Source organism: Nelusetta ayraudi, unplaced genomic scaffold (assembly GCF_046127955.1).
Source record: "Nelusetta ayraudi isolate G7.1 ecotype Tasmania unplaced genomic scaffold, CSIRO-AGI_Nayr_v1 ptg000027l, whole genome shotgun sequence".
Taxonomy (NCBI): domain Eukaryota; kingdom Metazoa; phylum Chordata; class Actinopteri; order Tetraodontiformes; family Monacanthidae; genus Nelusetta; species Nelusetta ayraudi.
This window is the reverse complement of record NW_027466077.1, coordinates 2282464-2303758: the sequence shown is the minus strand read 5'-3', so window position 1 is coordinate 2303758 and position 21295 is coordinate 2282464. Positions and strand designations below refer to the sequence as shown.

General features: G+C 44.0%; 1 protein-coding gene across 1 annotated transcript in view; it reads right to left on the bottom strand.

Annotated features, from left to right (window-relative positions):
• Positions 1 to 3207: 3207 nt before the first annotated feature.
• anks1b (ankyrin repeat and sterile alpha motif domain containing 1B) overlaps positions 3208 to 21295 on the bottom strand; it is a 149699-nt gene continuing 131611 nt past the window's right edge. Inside the window, exons 20-29 of the mRNA XM_076030124.1 lie at positions 18476 to 18583; positions 17247 to 17450; positions 16392 to 16517; positions 15579 to 15650; positions 13991 to 14077; positions 12456 to 12593; positions 12027 to 12194; positions 8734 to 8856; positions 5931 to 6022; positions 3208 to 4626 (exon numbers count right to left, since the gene is read on the bottom strand). Coding sequence (XP_075886239.1) covers positions 4578 to 4626; positions 5931 to 6022; positions 8734 to 8856; positions 12027 to 12194; positions 12456 to 12593; positions 13991 to 14077; positions 15579 to 15650; positions 16392 to 16517; positions 17247 to 17450; positions 18476 to 18583 — 1167 coding nt within the window. The 3' untranslated portion in view covers positions 3208 to 4577. The remainder of the gene's footprint in view (positions 4627 to 5930; positions 6023 to 8733; positions 8857 to 12026; positions 12195 to 12455; positions 12594 to 13990; positions 14078 to 15578; positions 15651 to 16391; positions 16518 to 17246; positions 17451 to 18475; positions 18584 to 21295) is intronic.

The window sequence follows — 21295 nt, the reverse complement described above, 5'->3', positions numbered from 1 at the left end:
AAACACCACCACCCAAATTCAAATAATATAGTAAACTAAAAGCGAAGGTTTCAGCCACAGCAGGTCATTGTGACCCGGACCTGCAGCACAATTGAGAGAAGGAGATTCAGGTGTGTCTGTGGCTCCTAGCGCCACACCTGGAGGTGATCACAGCTAATCAGAGCAGCCAAGAAAACCTGAATTCTGAATTTCTGAATTCTCAACCAAAATACAAGCCTAAATTCTTGGCCTGTAACATCTACTTTCCATCCTGGACAGCAACATTATGTCATCAACTAATCCGAGAATTCTGAGCACTTATGTTTCACATTTCAACAGTTTCACCTTTTCGCAGCCTCACTGCTTTTTTTTTTTTGTAGTGTTTTGACGACATGGAACCACATTTTGTGTCCGACTGCATTCAGTTAGAAATATTACTGTGTGTCAAATAAGCTACAGCTCCCTAATAGTGGAAATCCCACTTTTATGTTCACGTCTTGTGATTGGATTGCATATGAAATAACCACTGATTGAGGATAACTTGTCAGGAATGTGATGAGAATTTATGCATAAGCCATATTTTTGGAAGAGTTTCTTTTGCTGTATGCCAAGCCCATGTTTTATAAATCCTTGACAGGTGAAAACAGATGAGGCTTTGAAATTCTTCAAAGTAAATGTAAGCTTCTCTCAAGCATTTTTGTCATAAAAAATAGAAAATAGCCATGTAAGAACTGAGAGTAGGACCAAAACAAACAAAAAAAAGACATTTAACTCATTTGGACAGAAGCTTAACTTATCTACACTATATAAGAGTGAGAGAGAAGAGAGAGATAAGAGTGACTGCGATGTAAGCAGATTTCTGTGATTTGACAGAGGCAGCCCTTGTTTACCTGTGACGCGTGGCCTCTCGGCGCTGCACGTTCAAAGTGGCGACAGCAGCCAACGCTGTTTGGTTTTGTCTTTGCTGGCTGCCACTTCTCTCACTGGAATCCAGGCAGGCCTGCGTGGCGAAACAGCTTCCCAAATAGTGGCAGCCTCTTTGTGTTTGTCATTAAATCCCTCGTCGACTTTGGGAGGGGGTTTGGAGGGGGGGGGGGAAAAACAAGTATACGCTGGATATCAGAGATGACACGCCAAGTGAGATTTTGAGGTTGGTACCTTCAGGGGAACAACGTGGGAAGCTAAAAAACAGACAGGAAGTGAGTCGCCTTGTCACCATCTATCTGTCGGGAGACGCAGAGAAACGCGTGCGGCACTTGCTTCAACCGCTGACGTGCACGTCGAGGGAAATCAGGTGACACGTCGGCATGTTTGCGAATGTCCCCTCGGAAAGTAACGGTGGGTTTGTGCGCTGCTTGTTTTCATGGTCGCGCGGATGTTTGCGTCCCCCCGGCGTCTCATGTTATGCCGAGGCTTATATGTGAGGGAATGGTGTCGCCATGGAAACCTGGCAACGCTGCAGCATTTTCTGTTGCTACAGCAGTTAGACGGTGTCAGCCAGGTTGTCTGGAGGCCAGCGGAGGTGCTTGCTTGAGCTGATGGCACCCCCCCCCCCACCATCCCTCTAACACACAGGGAGAAATGTGTCACAAAAATTCACACCAAGCACTTTTTTTTTTTTTTTTTGCCGTTGCCTGTTTTTCAAAGTGAGCTGCCGAGCTTGAAGTCATCGCTACTGTTTGATTCGTGACACCCGGCTGTGGCTCCAAACAGGTTATTTGTTCAGATGATTCTTTGCCAGCCTTAATACATCAGTCGCTGCGTTTCCATGGCAGTTTTTTGCAGGATAAAAGCGATATTTCTAAAAATTTCAACAAAGTACAATTGCGATTTACAGGTGTTTCCGTTGAATGGTGCGAAGCGCACAAGCTGTAATTCTCGTAACATCTCATAGCGCGAGATTTTATGAGAATTACGTTTGCTTTTCTTTGCTGTTGTTTGTTTGCAGTCAAGAGTGGTTGTCACATTTTTCTCTTTGATTGCTTAAAAATCCTTCCAAACATTAGGCGCCATTTTCACTTGGAAGTGAACTGGTCACGTGACCCCGTACGTCACGTCCGCTGACGTGTAAATGCGAAATAAGTGTTTCCATGACACTTTTGCGATAAACCTCTGTATCGGTACGTCTGAAAAACCTCCTCATGAGAGCGTCAAAACCTTTTAGCCATATTTGAGAGCTTTTCCAAAGTTTAGGTGTTTCCATGAGCAGTTTTTTTATTGCGATATTTAGGTTTTGCGCAATTCTGTGAGATATGGAAACACAGCTGTAGGCAGATTATAACTAACAACTATCATGTGATTTAACTGAACACATCAGTAGGAATGCCTGCACGTTGGGGACAGTGGAGCAAGATAGCACACACACACACACACACACACACACACACACACACACACACACACACACACTGCACTTCTACCTTCTGGGCGATCGATGGATATTTTCCACAGTTGCTGGACTCTTTGCCTTTTCCTGTCACGCCCTGTGGCTCGGCTCGGCTCGGCTCGGCTCAGGTTGAAAAGGGCTGAAATCTACCCATGCAGAGTCAAATATTTGCAGAATAGGCAACATCCATGTGGATAAAACTGTGCGCTATTGTGGATTCTGAATTTGAGCTGCAGAGTGTGAATAACCGTTCTGTTTTTCTGTCTCTGTTTCAAGGTGCTGTGTGACAGTGTTTAGCTGTGGGGGGGGGGGGGGGGGGGGAATTATTGATCGTCACCACCAGGACGTGACAGAAAAGGTAAGTACGTTTTATACTGGTTGGCTTCATTCGTGTGGTGTACATGACGTTTTGCAGGATCCACTTTTAAATTATTTATTATGTAATTATTGATGGATAAAAAAAAATAACAGGAGTTTTTTTTTTTTTAACCTGAGCAATAGAATCTTTACAGGGAAGATGAGAAACAATTTAGCAGCATCTTTCGCGGCAGTGTGGTGCAATAAGCAAGCAATAAATACAGACTTATAAAAGGAAAATTATTATTTACAACTATACATTATACTATATATTAAAAGTAATAAACTGTATATACAAACTAAGCATATAGAAAATGGTATATGGTAAGATTTGTGGTTAATTTAAGAGTTTAACATCCTAACCTCAAATTTACACACTTGAATATTGAATAAGAAACAACATAACGTAGTTGTAACATTCAGCCTAAAACACTTGCAGTCAAAATCATTTGTACAATAAATGTTTAGGGGGAAAAACAAGGAAATAACTCATGACAGCTTTATTGCGAGGATAAATTATGCTTTTACAAGTCATATTTTATTTCATGTGCTTTACAAGGATATAAATAATGGCCAAAATTACAAAAAATCAGTGTGCTGGAAGCCCAAGCCTATGTACATAAGTTGGTCAGCAGTGATGTCACCAAATATACTGTTCTTCAGGTTTCACTCAAAATACAACCTCTGCAATCTAGCCATGGTTTAAAGCCAACCTTTATTTCGGGTACCTTGTTTCCAGTGCCATGTACTGCAAGTCCTTTTTTTTTTTTTTTTTTACTTTGAATCCTTTACATTACACATATGAACAATGAGTTGGCAAAATATCTATGTACATTTTTTTTATTGTTGGATAGCGTCTTATCCAAATAATACAGTAATACTGCGTTTTAAAATAGTACATCTGCTAGGTAAGAGTAGAGCCCCGTGAGAGATGGTGGAGGATTGGACCTGACAAGAGTTAGCGAGCCACCGGCAACATTCACTCCCGCCGCCGCCACCGCCGCTGTGATGATGGTCAACTTTCCGTTATTACTGTTTTTAAGCATGGCCATCATTCTCAAGCGCAGTTTTCAATCTCGTAATCATAGAAAAATAATGTAACATTAAGACAACAGTAGACAAGAATTGCACAAGAATATTCATTATCATCATGGTAATATAATACTCTCATATTAAACATTAAAATGTCGGGCAATACCAATAGAATACTTTCATTTCACCCCTCCCCCACCGCAACACCAGATGCGCTTTTTCGTTCACATAAGGTTTCACCCGTGACGACGAGACGCACCTGCTGCGTCTCGAGCATTGTTGCACGTTAGTCCAATCACATTTACACACGCTTGTGCATATATATCTCTGTATTATTATCTGACTTAAAGAAAAGAAAATGTGTAAAAAAAAAAAAAAAAAACACAGGGAGAGAAAGAAAGAGAGAGAGAGAGAGAGAGAGATGTCCTCAAACCTCATGCCTATTTTCGAAACCGTCCTCTGTTGCCCTGCGACTGTCCCAAAAGTTCAAAGGTCCTGCTTCCCAGTCCCAGGCACCTTAAAAAAAACCCAAAAAACCACCCAACTCATCTCGATGTGGTTTGCAGAAAGTTGAGGCTGCTTTCAAACTAAGTGTACATTCAGTGCAGACCGAGATCTGTCGAGTTGCAGTCTTGTTTCGCGTCTGTGGATTTCAAATGTCTGTCGAGCGTTCACCGTGTTGAGCGTGTTGAAAGATTATTATTTTTTTTTTTCATTTTTGTAGTCAACCTTAAACACTGTTTTCGTAGCATCCCTGTTTGGAGTCCTTTTTGCTGTCCATTTTGCATTTTGTGTGTGTGACAAGGTCCGTATTTAGGGCTGGCTACATTCTTTGCATTCCACAGTAATAGACATGAGCGTCCGGCATTGCCCTGCAAATGAGATGACATCACTTATCGAGAGAGCTCCTCAGCGGCCCCCCCACCCTCTCCCTGCTCAGCAAATCCAAAAGATGGCCACCATGCGTCAGACAAGCCACATGCCTTTTAAACCTTCACGTACTTTCTCTCCCCCGCCCCCTCCCCCAACAAAAAAAAGTTAAAATAAAATTGGTTTTAACCATCTGGGTTAGAAAAAGTAAAAGAAATTACATGTGCTTCAATGACTTCCGAACACACGAGCTGGAAAAAAAGGCCGCTTTAAAAACAACAGAATCTCCTACGTCTTCGATAGCACAGGTCAAGTTTTAAAGTATGTCAAAGAAATTCACAAGCTTATTAGTTTTCTCAAAAAAATAATTTAATAGAAAGTTGAAATACATTCTAGTAGCCTGCGGGATGAACCAGTTTGAGTCGGCGAAGGACTGTGCTACATCACCTCTCCTGTAATTCAGCTCTTGATTGAAATAATAATGATAGAATGAAATAACATAAATCTGAACTTTCCCTCCGGTTGTCACTTCCTGACAACATCCCTCGTTTGTCAGCTCTCGACCTGTGCTCCGCCGACAGCTAAAACACTGTGGCGGCGCCTCAGGGGCGTTCTGGCGAACGGCTCTCGCTGTTTCACACAGCGAAAAGAGGGCTGAAATGTTTTTGGGACGAGGGAACGGAGGCAGTCAGGAGGGAAATCAAGGAGAGAGAGACGAAGCCAAACGGTCGTGCCCATCAACAGGAAGGAAAGAAAAATAGATACACAAACAAACTGGAAAGAGAACAACCGACTAGATGACCGCTAAGTAACCGACAAACAGGACGTTTCAAAAAAAAAAGAAAGGAGAAAAAAAAAAGGTTTCCCCCTACAGGTGGAGACAGAGAAGTGCACCATAGCCCTGGGTTCAAAGTCATGCGCCAGCCCTGCAGGCAGGATGATGGGGCCCAGGCCAGAGAGGGGGGAGCAGAAACAAAAGAGAGAGAGAGAGAGAGAGATAGTGCAGCGCCAAACGTCATCATGCAAGTGGGCAGGCTCAGCTAACGGGGAAGGCGGGGAAAGGGGTCGGGGGCGGGGCCTTTAGTTAGTTGTTTTTTTTTTTTGTTCGTCGATTTTCTTTTTTGTTCTTTTCTTTCTTTTAAATCTTTTTGATATTTCAGCCGGTGAGGTGACACAACGGCGGCGTGCGTCGCTCGTGCCCAACTTCCGGGCGGGGCCCCAGCACAGGGCAACCCTCTGAAAGGCACACAACACACACAGGAGTGGACATGGCGGGGGTGGATGTTAGAAAATAGTGGTCTCGTACTTGGTGTTGACTCCTCTCTTGGCCTCCTGACCCGGCTCCACAATCCACGGCACGTTAGCGTGGCCCTTCTGATCCATGGACGGCTGCTCCATCTGAAAGAAGCAGGAGGGATTCAAAGTCAGCGACGCAGTGAGTTTAGTGTTCAGCTGAAGTTCAGATTGAAGATGTACACTACCAGTCAAAGGTTTGGACACGTGCTTCTGATTTAATGGTTTTTCGTTCATTCTGATGACTATTTACATTGTAGATTGTCACTCAAGGCATCAAAACTATGAATCAACACATGAACCAAAATTAATTGCAGAATCTTCATAGTTAACTGCGATTAATCGCGGTTTGAATTGCATGTGTAAAATTCTGTTATTTTGCATTTCAAGGCAGTTTTAAGCCCATAATAGGCCAGGTGGGCGGACTACGGGTTAGTAAAAGGGACAAAAAGGCTGACGTTTGATGTTATGGATTGTATTTAACTAATCGCAATTAATGCTGACAGCCCTAATTTTAGATGATCTAGAATAGCCACCCTTCAGATCAAATATATAGAACATAACATATTTAGGTATTTAACTTTTTTTTCTTTTGCCACATCAATCCACATATCTTGGTCATATATCTGATGTCAGTCTGCATCTACAGTGTAGAAAGAAGTACAGATAAAGAAGAAACAGGCATGTCCAAACTTTTGACTGGTAGTGCATCTTGATAAATTGTTTATGCGTTGAGAAAATGCATCCGACGTGCAAAACTTTGGATTGTTTTGTCAATTGAACGAGGATCAAGCAAATAAATAATGCCAGGACTGGAATAAAAATTCAAACACAATGGTTAAAATTGCAGGTATAAGATCAATATATCAAACTTTAAAATTGCAGGGGGGAAAAAAGACATTGGTTAGTAAAACTGTCCTTCTGAATCAAAGATGTGCAGCTTTCAGAGTAATGCAATAGGAACACATTCATTAGTCAGATATTAGAGGGGAGTTACGACACAGACTGGAACCCGAACAGACACCGCTGACTTTTCCCCCGCATATTTAAATTTAAATCCAAATGTTCTCACATCGGATCACTTCCTGTAAAGTCTGGCAGCAGTTCTTGTTTGACTCCAAGACCAAATCACTCTCTCCGTCGCGCTTCTTTTAAAACCGATTCATATACAGTAAAATAAATTCAACCCCAATAAAACTTGAATGTGTCGTGAAAGCAAAGAACTTCTCATGCAGCAGAAGCTGCTGATCTCCTTCCTCTTATCTTCCTCCAACACACTGCCCCGGCAACCGCGGCTCAAACTTATTATTAATCCACTTCTCGATCCTCTAACACTGCCCCAGCAAGACCTTTTCATCTTGTTATGTGCTTTACAGGATTAGGGTCAAACACACTTTCAATCTCATAAAAAGGAGGGGGGGGGGTGGGGTGGGGTAAACATGCTTGTCAAAGTAACCATTCCAGAGCCTCGCCGAGATCCGTGTGTCCGAATGTTTTCATCCACCCATAAAGCCGTGGGGTTCACGAGGTCTGGATTAACTGACACTTGCCAATAATTTCATTTCCGCTGTGCGAGCAGGGACAGCCACGCTCCAAACGCAGCATCCATGTGTTTGTGGCCCAGTCTAAACCATGCAATGCTGCACTATTAAATGATTAGGTCTCTTTTCATGAGCCCCGACTTCACCCTCGCCCCCTGCTGAGTGAAACTTGTCGTGACGAGGTTATTTTTCTTTCCTAATAACTATTGGCATCTTTGAGTTTCATCTACATCCACAGTGTTTTGATTGCATGAGACATTTTTGTTACACGACGGTACCTCAGATTTTCATCGTCACTAGCTGTGTTTCCATTACAGTTTTTTTTGCAAAATAAAAGCAATATTTCTAAAATTTCGACAAAGTTACAATTGCGATTTGCAGGTGTTTCCCATTTGAATGGTGTGAAGCGCATAAGCGGTAATTTATGTAAAATCTCGCGGGACAAGATGTTTTACGAGAATTAAGTTTGCTTTTGTTTGTTTACGTTTGCGGTCAAGAATGGTTGTTACATTTTTCTCTTTGATTACTTTGTAAAAAAATATTTCATCTCCTCCTCCATCCAAACATAACATGGCATTTTCACTGGAAGTGATCTGGTCACATGACCCCGTTCATCACATCTGCTGCCGTGTAAATGCGAAAAGGTGTTTCCATGACACTTTTGCGACATACCTCTCTGTCGATACATCTGAAAAACCTCCTCACGAGAGCGTCAAAGTTTAGGTGTTTCCATCACCAGCTTCTTGTTGCGATATTTAGGTTTTGTGCAATTTTAGGGGTATTGGAAACACAGCTAGTTTTAAAGTCAAAGTCCAAGTGATTGTCACATCCTGAAGGATGTGAAATTTGTCCTCCGCATTTGACCCATCATCCCCTGAGGACGTGGTCGTGCCGCGCCCAGGAATCATTGGGTGATCTACCCCCCAATTCCAACCTCGGAAACTGAGTGCCGAGCAGGGAGGCAATGGGGACCATCTTAACCCCCAACCTACCAGTCTCACCAACCTACCAGCTGTTGACCACAACATTCTTTTTCTGCAGCAAACCTGAGGATTGTATCTACCGTTTGGTGGCTGACGCTCCAACTGTCGGAATTAATACTAATAATTAATGACAATGGCGCTATTAGCTGAGACACTCTCACTGCAAAACAAACAAGGATGCAATGGGTCACTGAGGTGATGGCGGCGGAGTGAAATGGGAAAGACTTACGCACGGCAGTGGCAGCGCCTCTCCACGACTAAAAGAGGAGTCAGGAGGAAAAGTGTGCGAGACTTGTGACTGAGCTCTGTGGGGGAGGTGGAAGAGTCGAGGGGGAGGAAGAGGAGGGTGGAGAGGAGGCCGGTGGGGGGTGTAAATGTGGCCCAGTGACCAGCGGCTGGAGGGGGGCATGATGACCTACAGGGGGCAGAGTTTGTGCAGACTTTGTCAAAGTGGTGTTCGGTGGCGGTGGGGCGACGTCACTGCAACACAGCCAAGCTACTGCGAGACTCGGCCTCGGTACGTTTATAAAGTGTGCCAGTACATTTTATGAAGTATAAAGCGCAGCCCACTTCAAAAACAATGCTTTCCATTTATCATCTTTTCAAATGTTCCGATTAGAAACGCCTGCACTCACACACGCAAGTCGCTCAAACTGGCCGACGATCCACCTGACACGCTCGTGTTGCAGTCCTCCAGATTGGTCTTGGTACCAAGACCACTTTCTAAGGGTCTCGTTCTCGTCTCGAAAGGCACTTCTAATCGGTCTTGTCTCGATGGGCGCACTCAGGGTTTTTGATCAAGACCGGTCAAGACTCAGCCAACACTGCGATGACAGATAATAATGGAAAAGAATCCAGCTGCTGCCGTTTTACGCTCTGTTTGTGACACCGCCGCTTATTCCTAGGTCATTTATTTTCCTGTTCCATTTAGAAGCAAACGTGAATTTAAAAAAAGATATTCGTCATTTTTTTCCTTTTTTGTTGTTATTTGTCTTTGATATATAAAGTCTTGGTCTCGTCCTAGTCTCTTGACTTTGTCTCGATCTCGGAAAAGGACAAAGCAATGCTGGGGTTTTTTAGGGCTTGTGCGGAGAGCTCGAGAGGTGCTGCAGGATGGCAGGTGGCCAGAATATTAAGTGCAGCCTGCCACTCACTGTGTCACACGCACACACGCGAGGCGGACAAATGGATGAAAGACAACAGGGGGCAGAAATAAGAAGTTCACGTCACTGCACGAGTGCCGTCATCCGCAACTCTGGGAGGAGGGCAAAGACAAATGCTGCCGGGTGTTTCAGTCCTCATCTCTTTTACTCCATCTTTCCTCACGTCTCGGCCTAACTTTGGAACATGGCACCGTCCCGCCCATCTGCTTTTCTTCTCTCTCTCTCTCTCTCTCTCTCTCTCTCTCTCTCTCTCTCTCTCTCACTCTCTCTCTCTCTCTCGCCGCCACAGCATGTAAATGACGCAGCGGCCGTCGCTGTAACACAATACGAGCCCCTTCAGACACGCAAGTGCCGCCATGTGTCAGTGTAGCGAGGTAGAAAGTGCAAAGTAGGTTGGCGTGACTATTTTAAAGTTCTAACGGCAGTCTGCGGGGTCGAAACAGACTTGGTGGCGCGAACGTGTGTGGTGAGGAACAAAAGAAAAGCCGTGGGTCCAACTGTGGGGGATGTAACACAAACCAGGGGTGGAAAACTCAGAACAGCAAAACAGGTTTTAGCTGAAAATGAAAAGAGCTGCTTGGCAGAGTCAGCGATGTGCTGTCAATATTGAATGGTGTCATGTAGTCTTTCAAATGTTGTTGAAATCTTAAAATGATTAAACTTGTTTACTACTAAAATGTTAATGTCAGTCATTTGGCAAATAAACAAAGTAAATAATCTTTTGACTTCATTGTTTTCTGTCTAAGTTTGAGTCGGCTGGCTGGGATTCTCTGAGAAGATGTTCAACAGGTCATTTCCATTTTAACTATAATTCAACATCTTGGTAAGAAAATTATAAAATACAACGTTTCCCCCCTGTGTTGTTATTCCTAAGTAGGGCATCGACTGAGTAGCTCACAGTGTTCCTGTACTGTCAGGTGATACTTTGCAGTGCAGTGGATGAACATAAACATCAAACAGCATTATGCTCGTACAAATATGAAAAGTATGTGTATTTCAATTTGTGGTGTGGCGTTGTGTAATGGTCTCAAAGAAAATATAATATAAATGTAGACCAATTTAAAAAAAATGTGCAAAAAATATGTATTTTTTTTCAAGGTATACAAGAGAAGGCGAATGTGACAACTGCTGAGTGTTACATTTTTTAGAATTTGTAATTGCAATATATGTTACATATATGTACATTAGGAAAGGACTAGATAGCTCTGCTTCCTCCTATTACATTTCGGATTAAAAAAGGAAGGAAAAAAATGATTTTTTTTACTATTATTATTTTATTTATTTTAATAACTTGTTTGTTATTTTTCAAAAAACAAATAATCTGTGGCAAACTATTTGAAGATCACTCGTTGTCGACCATGTCAATGACAATAAAGTTTCTATAAAGTTCGACAGTACCACGTCGTTTACTCGGTTAGAATTGGCCCACACACTGAACGCACCGCGGCTCAGTCCAGGACTCAGCGAGACCTGCACGCTGCAGCCTGTTTGACGAGCAGCTCATGGACCGAAATGTTACTAAATGAATTGTCGATGCTGCACCGGCTGCACTGTGTGGGAATTCTCTTATCTTCTTACCCGCAAAACACGCTAGACTCACACAACAACAACATGGAGGCCAAGCGAGTCTCCCCCAGGACTGCGGGCAAACGGGCCTCATCAATCAGCGCGCCGCGCCAGAGGACCGAACCCCCGACAAATGCTTCGCGGATCAAATATCCAGCGACACCTCTGCGGCCGCGCACGCAAGCAAGCGCACAAGCACCGCCGGGATTATCCCAGCGGCCCCAAACTGAGGGCCGATAACGAGAAGTTGAGCGGGGATGAGAGATGGAGAGGGTGAATCGGGGCGGAGGGATGGAAGTCCTGGACGGGTTCCAGGGGAAATGGGACAACTGATGGAACGCTGGGTGGGTTTGGAGCAAGTGAAGAAAGTGGAGTTTCGGAGAACTGCAACAGTCAGAAAAGATTCAGTCTGGAGACTTGAAAAAGCACTTTTGTCGCATCAGTAGCTGCGTTTCCGTTACAGTTTTTCGCAAAATAAAAGCGTTATTTAAATTTTACAGTACAGTACAGTTACTAGAGTCTCCTCCTCCGTCCAAACATAACGCGCCATTTTCACTTGAAGTGAAATGGTCACGTGACCGCATACGTCATGTCCGCTGACGTGTCAATGACACTTTTGTGACGTGCCTCCATACTGATACGTCTGACAAACCACCTCATGAGGGCGTCAAAACCGTTTAGCCATATTTGAGAGGTTTTTCAAAGTTCAGGCGTTTCCATCACCAGTTCTTTATTGCTATATTTAGGTTTTGCTCAATTCAAGGGCTGATGGAAACGCAACTACGGTCACAAAGCGGTGTGAAGTTGGATTTCCCCCCCTGGAGCGTTGCCGCGGCCGTGCACCGGCGCTGCTTACAGTTTTGCGGATGTTGATGCGAGGCTTGGGGACGGGTTTGCTGGGTTTGCTGTCGAAGCTCTCGGGCAGCGTCGACGATCCGTGGCCGCTCTTCCTGGCTTGGAGCGCCAGCTGGTAGGCCACCTCGAAGGCCTGGCCCAGGGTCAGGATGATTTCATAGGCCAAGTTCTGACAAGAGGGTGGGAAGAAGAGTTTTGAAGCCAATTTATTTTGAAACGAAAGAAAGAAAGAATAAATAAATAAATAACGCATAACGAAAGCCTGCACATCGTTTGAAAAATAAGTCAAAAGCTTTTTCGTTTCCTTTTCACCTTTTCTTCAGTTTGTAGCAAAATATTGCCAAATATTGCTACACAGATATCCATATAAATACATAACATATAAACACCCATTAATATATAACATGCATTTCTTTTTCAAGGCACTGACCACGTCGAAAGCGGTGAAGACGTGGCAGTAGTGGTGACTGGACTTGAGATCTTTGGTGATGTAGGCAAACGTCGACAGGTCCTCGGGATCCTGAGCCGCACACGAGATGTTCCGGATCTCGTGTTCCGCGATGATGTTCTGCAGGGACGGAGGGAGGAGTCAATTAGGGAGGGGGAGGACCGAGGCGGCCGGGTAAAGAGGTGCAGACGAAGGTTCTGCTCATTATTTTCGGCGAGGCGCCTCGCGGAGAAAAAAACAAATCTGATTTATTATGCTGCGCGCCACACACACACACACACACACACACACACACACACACACACACACACACACACACACACACCGCAAAACTATAATCACTGCGGAGCAATTTCTGATTTGAGCAGGTTTTGTGGTGCCTCAGAGTCTAAATCTGTCCTCTGGTAGCGACGCAGGGGAACTCTCACACATCACATTGCGTTAATTAAAGCACATCTCTGAGCTGCGGGTTTGACAATATCAAAGCCGCAGGAGAAAGTTTTTGCAGAAGCTAAAATAATATTTTATTTCAACGGTGTCAGTGTTATTTTTTCGTTATCTACAATGTGGCTGCGCTGAAAGAGATACAAGACACCTGTCTGTGCTACATCAATACGCTTAGAAACATCTGACTGACGGTGTTTTAGCAAACTGTTTGTGGGTCTTATTCAGCATTTTGTACCTCGCAGCAGCAGGCGTGTCAGGTGAGTGACGCGTCTGAACACCGAGACGTCTACGACAGTTTTTTTTTTTTTACTGCCTGAGGACAAGCAGTGAAGTAAAAAATATTCAGATTATATGCAGATTATGCAGCTTTCCGCCCCGTGCGAGTGCTGATTTGTGCATAACTTTATTATTGTTGTTGATGTTTTTGCAAGTCAGCAGCTTGTAATTATCCTTCAAGTGTTTCTTAAGCGTGTCCCACTTTGAGCAAGGTGGTTTACACTGTCGGCGTCTCAGCCACAGGCTTATCAGATGATGTTTTTTACAAGCGTGTTTATTAGCTCTCCTCTCTGTCTGTGCAGCTGCTGCGTGTCGCAGGCAAGCACAAACTGAAGGTGCAGCCCTTAAATAGTGCCGTGTTTTTATGCATTTATACGTCTCAGCAGGGTGTTTAACTGTCGCCTTTCTGATAGTGCGACGTCCAGGGAGACAGATTCACACGTACTCATTAAATCATTTTGTGGTCTCGAAACCTTCACTTAAATGTCACTCTGGATGCGGCAGACATTGATAATCAGTCTAATTATTATCTTGTTAAAATTTGCTCAAATGTTCTTTGTAATGTTTTCTGCACACTGTTTTATTTTGGGGGGGTGGGAGGTTGGGGGGGGGTGGGGAGGGGGGGGGGGTATTATTGACGTTCTCCTTCACCCATAACTGCGTGATTGTGTTTTGTTTGTGTATTGATTTTTCAGTCAAACCAGCCTTCTCTGCAGGGGTTTGTTTTTGTTTTTTGAGGCTGGCTCACAGCTCGACCTTGTGTGTTATTGGAGAGAGCGGCCACGGGGACTTGCCTTGTTAGTGGCGTCGATGAACTTGACACCTTTGTAGGACACTGAGAGTACGATGGTTGGCACTTTCTTCATCTGTTCCGTCGACTTCTTAGAATAAGACGAGAGGTGTCAGCAACATCAGAGGAGTTCCATGTACATTAACAAGAACAGAATTGGTCGCACTTGGAATAGAAATTAAACTTTTCACATCGGTTACGCTACAAGTCGTGTGAGGGGAAGCACAGCCTAGATTAACAGCCAAACCATAAAGTGATCAAGCTTTTCAAAGTTGACTTGTCCTGCTTTTCAACAATCCACAGTGTGATCACATGGAAAGGTTGGAAGCTGTGAAGAGCCTAATAAAATGAACTGCGTCTGGCTCAGTCCACTGCATCTCCGCACCTAGAAGGTGCCTCTTCTTCTCTCCTTGGACACATTTTTCATGTTAACACCAATCCTGCCTTTAAAAACTCATTGTGTAGCAATTTACAAGGAGAGAAGCGTGTGATTTACAGCCATCTGAGGGACCCCAGCTGCCGATGTGCCTGCCAAGAAACTGTCATATATTTGAATAAATTACAGTGAGTGTGGATTTTTTTTTCCACAGCTCCACCTCTGCAGTACATTTCAGTTCCCAGCATCCATTTCTTTTTTTTGTAACTGTCTCCTCATCCAACTAACACATTTTCCCCCACTTCTTCATGGCTAACAGCAGGTTGCTGCCGTGGCTCACACTTGTCAGATTGAGGTAGAACTTCAAATAAATAAATAAATAAAAAATGGCTGGCAAACATCGTATGGGTTTAGTGGCAGAATTTAAGCTGCGGGCTCTGAAGTCAGGATTTAAAAATCCAGAGTGGAATAGTGGCGGGACGGATGAAAGGAGGGATGCTGGAGGCGCCGTTGAGTGGATGAAGGGAGGAAGGTAGCAGAGGCAGAATGAGTCAATGTGCCTTTTTATTGCACTTAATTATAATGCTGGCTCGCAAGTGAGGTGTGTCAAAGTCAGGGAGGCGAGTGGAGCTGAAGAGGTGGAGGGATGGGAAACATTTGCCCTCTGATGTGTCAAAATGAATAGGTAGAAGAAAAGAGGACGAGGTGGAGAAAGCTCGGCTCATTAATATTAAAATCCATCTTCACGGTGAGGCAGCAGCTCAGCGAGGGGTGAGAAAGGAAGTAAGGCAGGAAGTAAGGCAGGGCGAGTCGGTGTCTCTCTAAAATGCGAGACGAGCCATGAGCAAAGACACGATAGCGGGAGGACAGATAACAGCAGGCAGAGGAGACGGAACGCGTGAGGTGATTTGAAGTAAAGAATGGCGCTGGGTGTCACGGAGCCACTGAGCCCAAGTTATTAAAAATAAATCCCTCCAGACACTTAATCCATAGCCATGATATTTTATAAATGTGTACAAGTTCAGGCAAGTGTGAGGGCTCTTGGAGACCGTGTCCCAGTTTTACGGCAGACATTCAGAAGCACTTAGTGAAACCAAGTGCATTGATGTTTTGAAGCAACTTGCCCCACTGTGGCCAAGCTTTATTCAAGCTATAATCCAAGGTTTACGCTTTAACATCAGGAGTGGAAGTGAAGGTGTGTTGTGATGCGCTTTACCCTCATTTTGGCACAAGCGTCTTGCGTGGACTCTGTTCCTCTCAGCTCCTTCACCAGCATGGAGCCCAGGTACTGGGAAAAAGGAGAGAAAAAGAATAAAAAGAGTCAAGCAGCCTGCAGCCTTTTAGTTATGGCTGTATCCTAAAGTTGCAATAAGTTAAATAAAATAGCTTGCTTACTAGTAAGCATGTCCTGCTCTAGAGAAAAAATGCTTTAAGTCACCTATCTTCTTCTTTTATATTATAAGTGGGAAAGGTTGCTTTTAGCCAAGTTCTGTGCTAGAAAAGAAGCTTTCCAACAAGCTGTGCTCTAGAAAAAAAAAAAGGTTTTTCTCGGGCATGACTTGTTGGAAAGCATTCTTTTCTAGACCTGGACTTGCCAAAAGGCAACTTTTTTGGCCACCTTTCTTTTTTCTTTTCAATGGCCATTTTTTCTACAGTGGGACTTGGAAAGCATCCTTTTCTAGAGCAGGACTAGAAAGTATGTCTTTTCTTGAACAGGACTTGCAATAAAGCAACTTTTTTTTTTGCCCATTTCCTTTCTATGCAGCAATGAAGTAATCACATTAAATTCAGAACATGAACTTTTGGTCAATATCTATAACCTCAAAGTCTTTACAATAGCAGGATTTTCACATCAGTGGGAGGATTCGCCCTGCCTCCATCAATCATCCAGCCTGAAACTCCACACAGTTGAAATATAATTTTTCTTATTTTTGTTTCTTTCTGAGAGTTTTAGCAGAGAACGCCCTCAAATGTAATTTTGTTATGTGCACATAATGACAATAAATAATCTTGAAATGTGACGACTCACGTAGGCTTCATAGTCACAAGACTGAAAGATGAGCTTCTCGGGGTGATGCTGCCAGTACTGCACTGGAGTCGAAGAGGTGGCTTCGTTGGGTGGACGCAGTGTGATGGGCTCACACCACTCGCCTGCCTGCAACAACAACCAATCACACAATTAGGATGCGGGTAGGATAGTGCAGGAGTGGTCGTGACATGAGGGCCTGCACGTGACTCTTTCACCCTACACATTAAGTTCATACCGTGAAAATGTGTGTATGAAATTTTTAATTGAAGTAAAAATAGAGTTCTTGTATGATATACACTTAGCTGCAGTGCAATTCTGTTTAATTCCAGTTTCTTATGTTCTCAAGCAAAAGTGCCAGACATTATTTAAAAAGGACAGACAGGATCATCCTACTCCAGTACTTCTTCTCTTGAACAAATAATGACTGATGAAGTCAGTCATGCAGAATGATCTGATGCACAAATGGACCAAAAGATATAAAGACATTTGATATTTATGGTTTTGTGTATTAAAGCATGACATATGGTACCCAATGAAGAAAAACGTTGCAATTTAGCTTTGCAAACAACTTATGTCCACCTCTTTTTGTACTGTATAAATTAGATTATAGCACAGCAAACACTTTAGGCAGTCTCATTACATTTATAACTCTTCATAGTAAAAGACAAACTGCAGTACGCATCTTGATGTAATTCTGAAGTTTTATGGTAAACGCCCGTCACACTCACTGTCACGGCAACGAAACACAGATTGGACGCAAATACTTGGGCGCGTGCCTGATCACACCTTCCCTACCTCCATTCATACTTCCATCCACTCCACTCCACTCCAGCCCTCCCCAGTTCCCTTCCTCACCATGCTGACTTGGGCCATCTGTCGCTCCAACTTGGATCGCGGCACGTCCTCAAAGTAGTTGTCATTGCTGCGCTGTCGGCGCCGCGCGTCCGCCTGCATGATGAGGTGCTGCACGTCCAGAGATCCTCCCGGGACCCCCGCCGTGTACGCTGCCTGGCCCACCGACGGGCTGAGCTGGGGGGGTGTGTGGTTTCCGCCGGGCTCCTGGGGCGGAGGCGAGGGATTGTGAGGACGGTGTTGAGCCACTCATGCAAGTAACAGGCGGTTCTTTTTAAGACGAAGGCTCACTAGTTTCCATTGGTATTGTCATTAGCTGCGTTTCCACTCCAGTTTTTCGCAAAATTAAAAGCGATATTTCTAAAATTTCAACAAAGTAAAATTGTGATTTGCAGGTGTTTCCACTAAATGGTAGCGAAGCGCATGAACCGTAATTCTCGTAAAATCCTGTCCCGCAAGATTTACGGGTGTTTCCATGACACTTTTGCAAAAGACCTCTATGTATCAATATGCCTGGAAAAACCACCTCATGAGAGCTTACAAACCTTTTAGCGATATTTGAGAGGTTTTTCCAAGTTTAGGTGTTTCCATGAGCAGTTTCTTATTGCCATGTTTAGGTTTTGTGCAACTCTAGAGGTAATGGAAACACAGCTAGTTTTAAAGTCAAAGTCCAAGTGATTGTCACATCCTGAAGGATGCGAAATTTGTCCTCCGCATTTGACCCATCATCCCCTGAGGAAGTGGTGAGCTGCAGCGGTGCCGCGCCCAGGAATCATTGGGTGAATCCCCCCCGCGGCCCCAATTCCAACCTCAAAAACTGAGTGCCGAGCAGGGAGGCAATGGGGACCATTTTAACCCACAACCTACCAGACAGGGCGCTCGCTACCATTAGAGACTGAGCTGGTTCCACTAGACCACTGAGCTGGTAATTGTGTTGTCAATGATTTTGCTGCTGTGTTTGTTAAAGAAGTGTACTGTAACATGCACAAACTTGTCAGTCAGTCTAATTTCAGAGGCAGAAAATATCTATTTGGCTCAATGGAACAAAGAGCAAGAGGCTTCTTATCAGCAGCACTGGTGGAACAAACACTTCCTGGCCATTAGTGACCTGGACAAGCTGCAGGGGAGGGAGTGCATTGGCTCGCTCGGCCATTTTGTGTCTCCCAGTGAGCTCTGGGCAGGTGTCTGCCCGAGGCCTTCCTCACGCTTCGCGCTAATAAATGTTCACTCACTCTGAGGGAGATGGCCCGCGGAGGTTTTTGAGGAGTGTCTTCGTGTAGTCGATCCCCCAACGATGCCAAGATCCTTTTTCTGTGTCCAATCAGATTGATCTTCAATACCTAAAAGAACAAATATGCATTTGTCAGTAAAATATGAAGATGAACGTAGCTTTATTTAAAAGGCCGCTCTCCTCCGTGGGTTTGATACTGCTTGGATGTCTTATGTGACAGGTGGGGGAAAAAATTGTAGTTGGAAAATACATTTTAATCTGCCAAACTATAAAATAGTATAAAAAACAAAACCCTACAAACTATGACTTTAAAGATTTCACTATAGTCAAAGAGAGATTTGATGGTTGAGATGAGAGAGCTGCAGGTTCTCCCTTTAATTTGCAACATTTAAAGCTGAATTTGTTTGAAGGGACAGGCCTCTGAAAAGGCTCTCAGACTGGATAATGGTGAGATAATATCTGCGAAAGTGACAGATTATCATCAGCATCGTCATGAGCCTCAGACAGATGGCAACGCTGCCATCCAGGAAGCGGCTCCACAGAAGGAGCAGAAAACACTGCGGTGTGCCATCAAACACTCTGAAAGCAATGGGTTCATCATGAAAACAGCCTGAAGCACATGTGTACATTATGCTATCGTGATTATTACACAATGGAGGGAGTGGAGTGTGTTCAAGCTGGCACTTGTGCCTTTATTTAAAAAAAAAAGTCTACAGCTCCACATCAGTGGAACGGGACCAAACAATGATTCCAGATTCTTCACGAGCACCTAAAGCAAAGTCACAAGACAGCGACACGCTCAACCAAATACAGAGTTCCAAACCAGTTTGGTCAAGTTTACACAACATTTTTGTGAAGCTAATTGTTTCATCCCACCTATTTTTACGTGTCAGTACGCTACAAGTATAATTAGCGGTGCAAATGATGCTTTACACAAGCCAATCACATTGTTTTACCTCTACATTCTGGGCACCGACGGGTGTCATTTCAGCTGCAACCCTTTGGATGAAACATGTGCGATAGCATATTGATTCTGCTGCCTCCCTGCAGGCGGTTTGCACCAATGGGGGACGACGTCCACACACGTTCACCACTTGGACTCCAGTGAAAGGGCTCATTGTCTCCGCGGTTACCAGGCGCCTACTGACGGTGCCAGTTACTGCCGAGCTTGATTTTTTTTTCTTTCTGTTAAAGGGACGTGTGAGAACATGGAGGCCTTGTGCAGCTCTGTTTGCGCAGGCTGCACCTTCTGCCATCCAGGCTTTTAGTGCACAATTAACCGTTGGCCGCTCGTAGTGGAGCTCCCTCCTGAGGCCTTTCAGCAAAGAAGCTACGTGCAAATGTGTGGAAAGTGTGTGTGTGTGTGATTGCTTGTAGGGCAAAAGGTGATAATTGGCCTCCACGTGAAGCCTCACTGTGAACATAATGATTCTCCCGACAGTCTATCCTTTAGTCCAAACATTGCAACACAAATGAGAAGATGTTGCAGCACACACACATTCGGTTATTGTGCCTGTGTGCATGAGCTAAGATGCACCAGTGATCGTCAGCGTGTGCAAATACTGAGGAAACATCGACTACTCTGAACTAAGAAGATGCTAAACATTCTTCCTTCTCGTTTTTTTTTTGTCGTGCAAGTAAACATGGAAAAAGTGCATTTTTGAAATTAGTGCGTTTCATTGTTGAAATCAGTCGGATCAACGGGAAAGTGCGGCTGCAGCCGCGACTGGCGGCCTGCAGGACCGACTGCCGTATTATTATGCAGCCTCCAACGACTTTTACTCACTCATCTTTATCCTCCGTCACATTTACTCCCACGCGGAGGAGCCCTTAATAGACACGCGGCATCAATGACACTGACACTAACTCCGTCTGTCGCTATTTTTTACCCCCTGCAGGAGACGTCCCAGGCCGACTGGGTCATATATGTGAGTATATATGTATGTGTATATATATGTATATATATATATATATATATATATATACATATATATATATATAACCAGCACTCTGCCTCGTTCACATTGGAAGAGATGCAATAAAATAGACTAAACCTAAACTGTACATTCTATGTCTGATTGTCATTGCAATGGCTTGATGGTAGTTGACCAGGACACACACAAAAAAAGCATGAGACATACAGAAAGAAGAGATGACAGGAAGTGCTGAGGTGTGAGTGCTGAGGGTCAAGATGGGTCAAGTGCAACCAACCAATCAGTAAATAGGGGCTAGTTGAGTTGTGCAGACTGGTGGCTGTTGTAAAACTCTAGAGTTGCACCACAACCCCAAATTCAGGACTGATTGATTTTGTTTTTATTTAATAAAATAAAATAAAAATATATTATTACATTGACAGTGACATCTCATTGATAATAAATTTTTAATTGAGGAGTTTAATTTTTAAACCCCATCCCTCATCGGCTTATGTAAGAATGAGCTTTTACCATAAAACCTGTTCGTTCTTGTGTGTAATAAAGCTAATGAAATATTCACCGTCATGCGCGAGTGCCTTTTTTTATGCACCGAGAAGATGGAGCGCGACATCAGGCCACATGCTGCTGCTGCTGCTTCATCATGTACACACACACACACACACACACACACACACACGTACACACCTGAACAACTGGGGTAATCACCATCACCTCATGTGTGTGTCTGTGTGTATGTGTGCTACTCTTTGCCTTACGCAACAGCACCTACTCCAACTACAGTAGAAGGCTCAGCTTCAAGTTCAACAGTCGCCATGGCAACACAGAGCCGCAGCACTCACCCTCCCACACACACACACACACACACACACAAATAAATATATTAAATT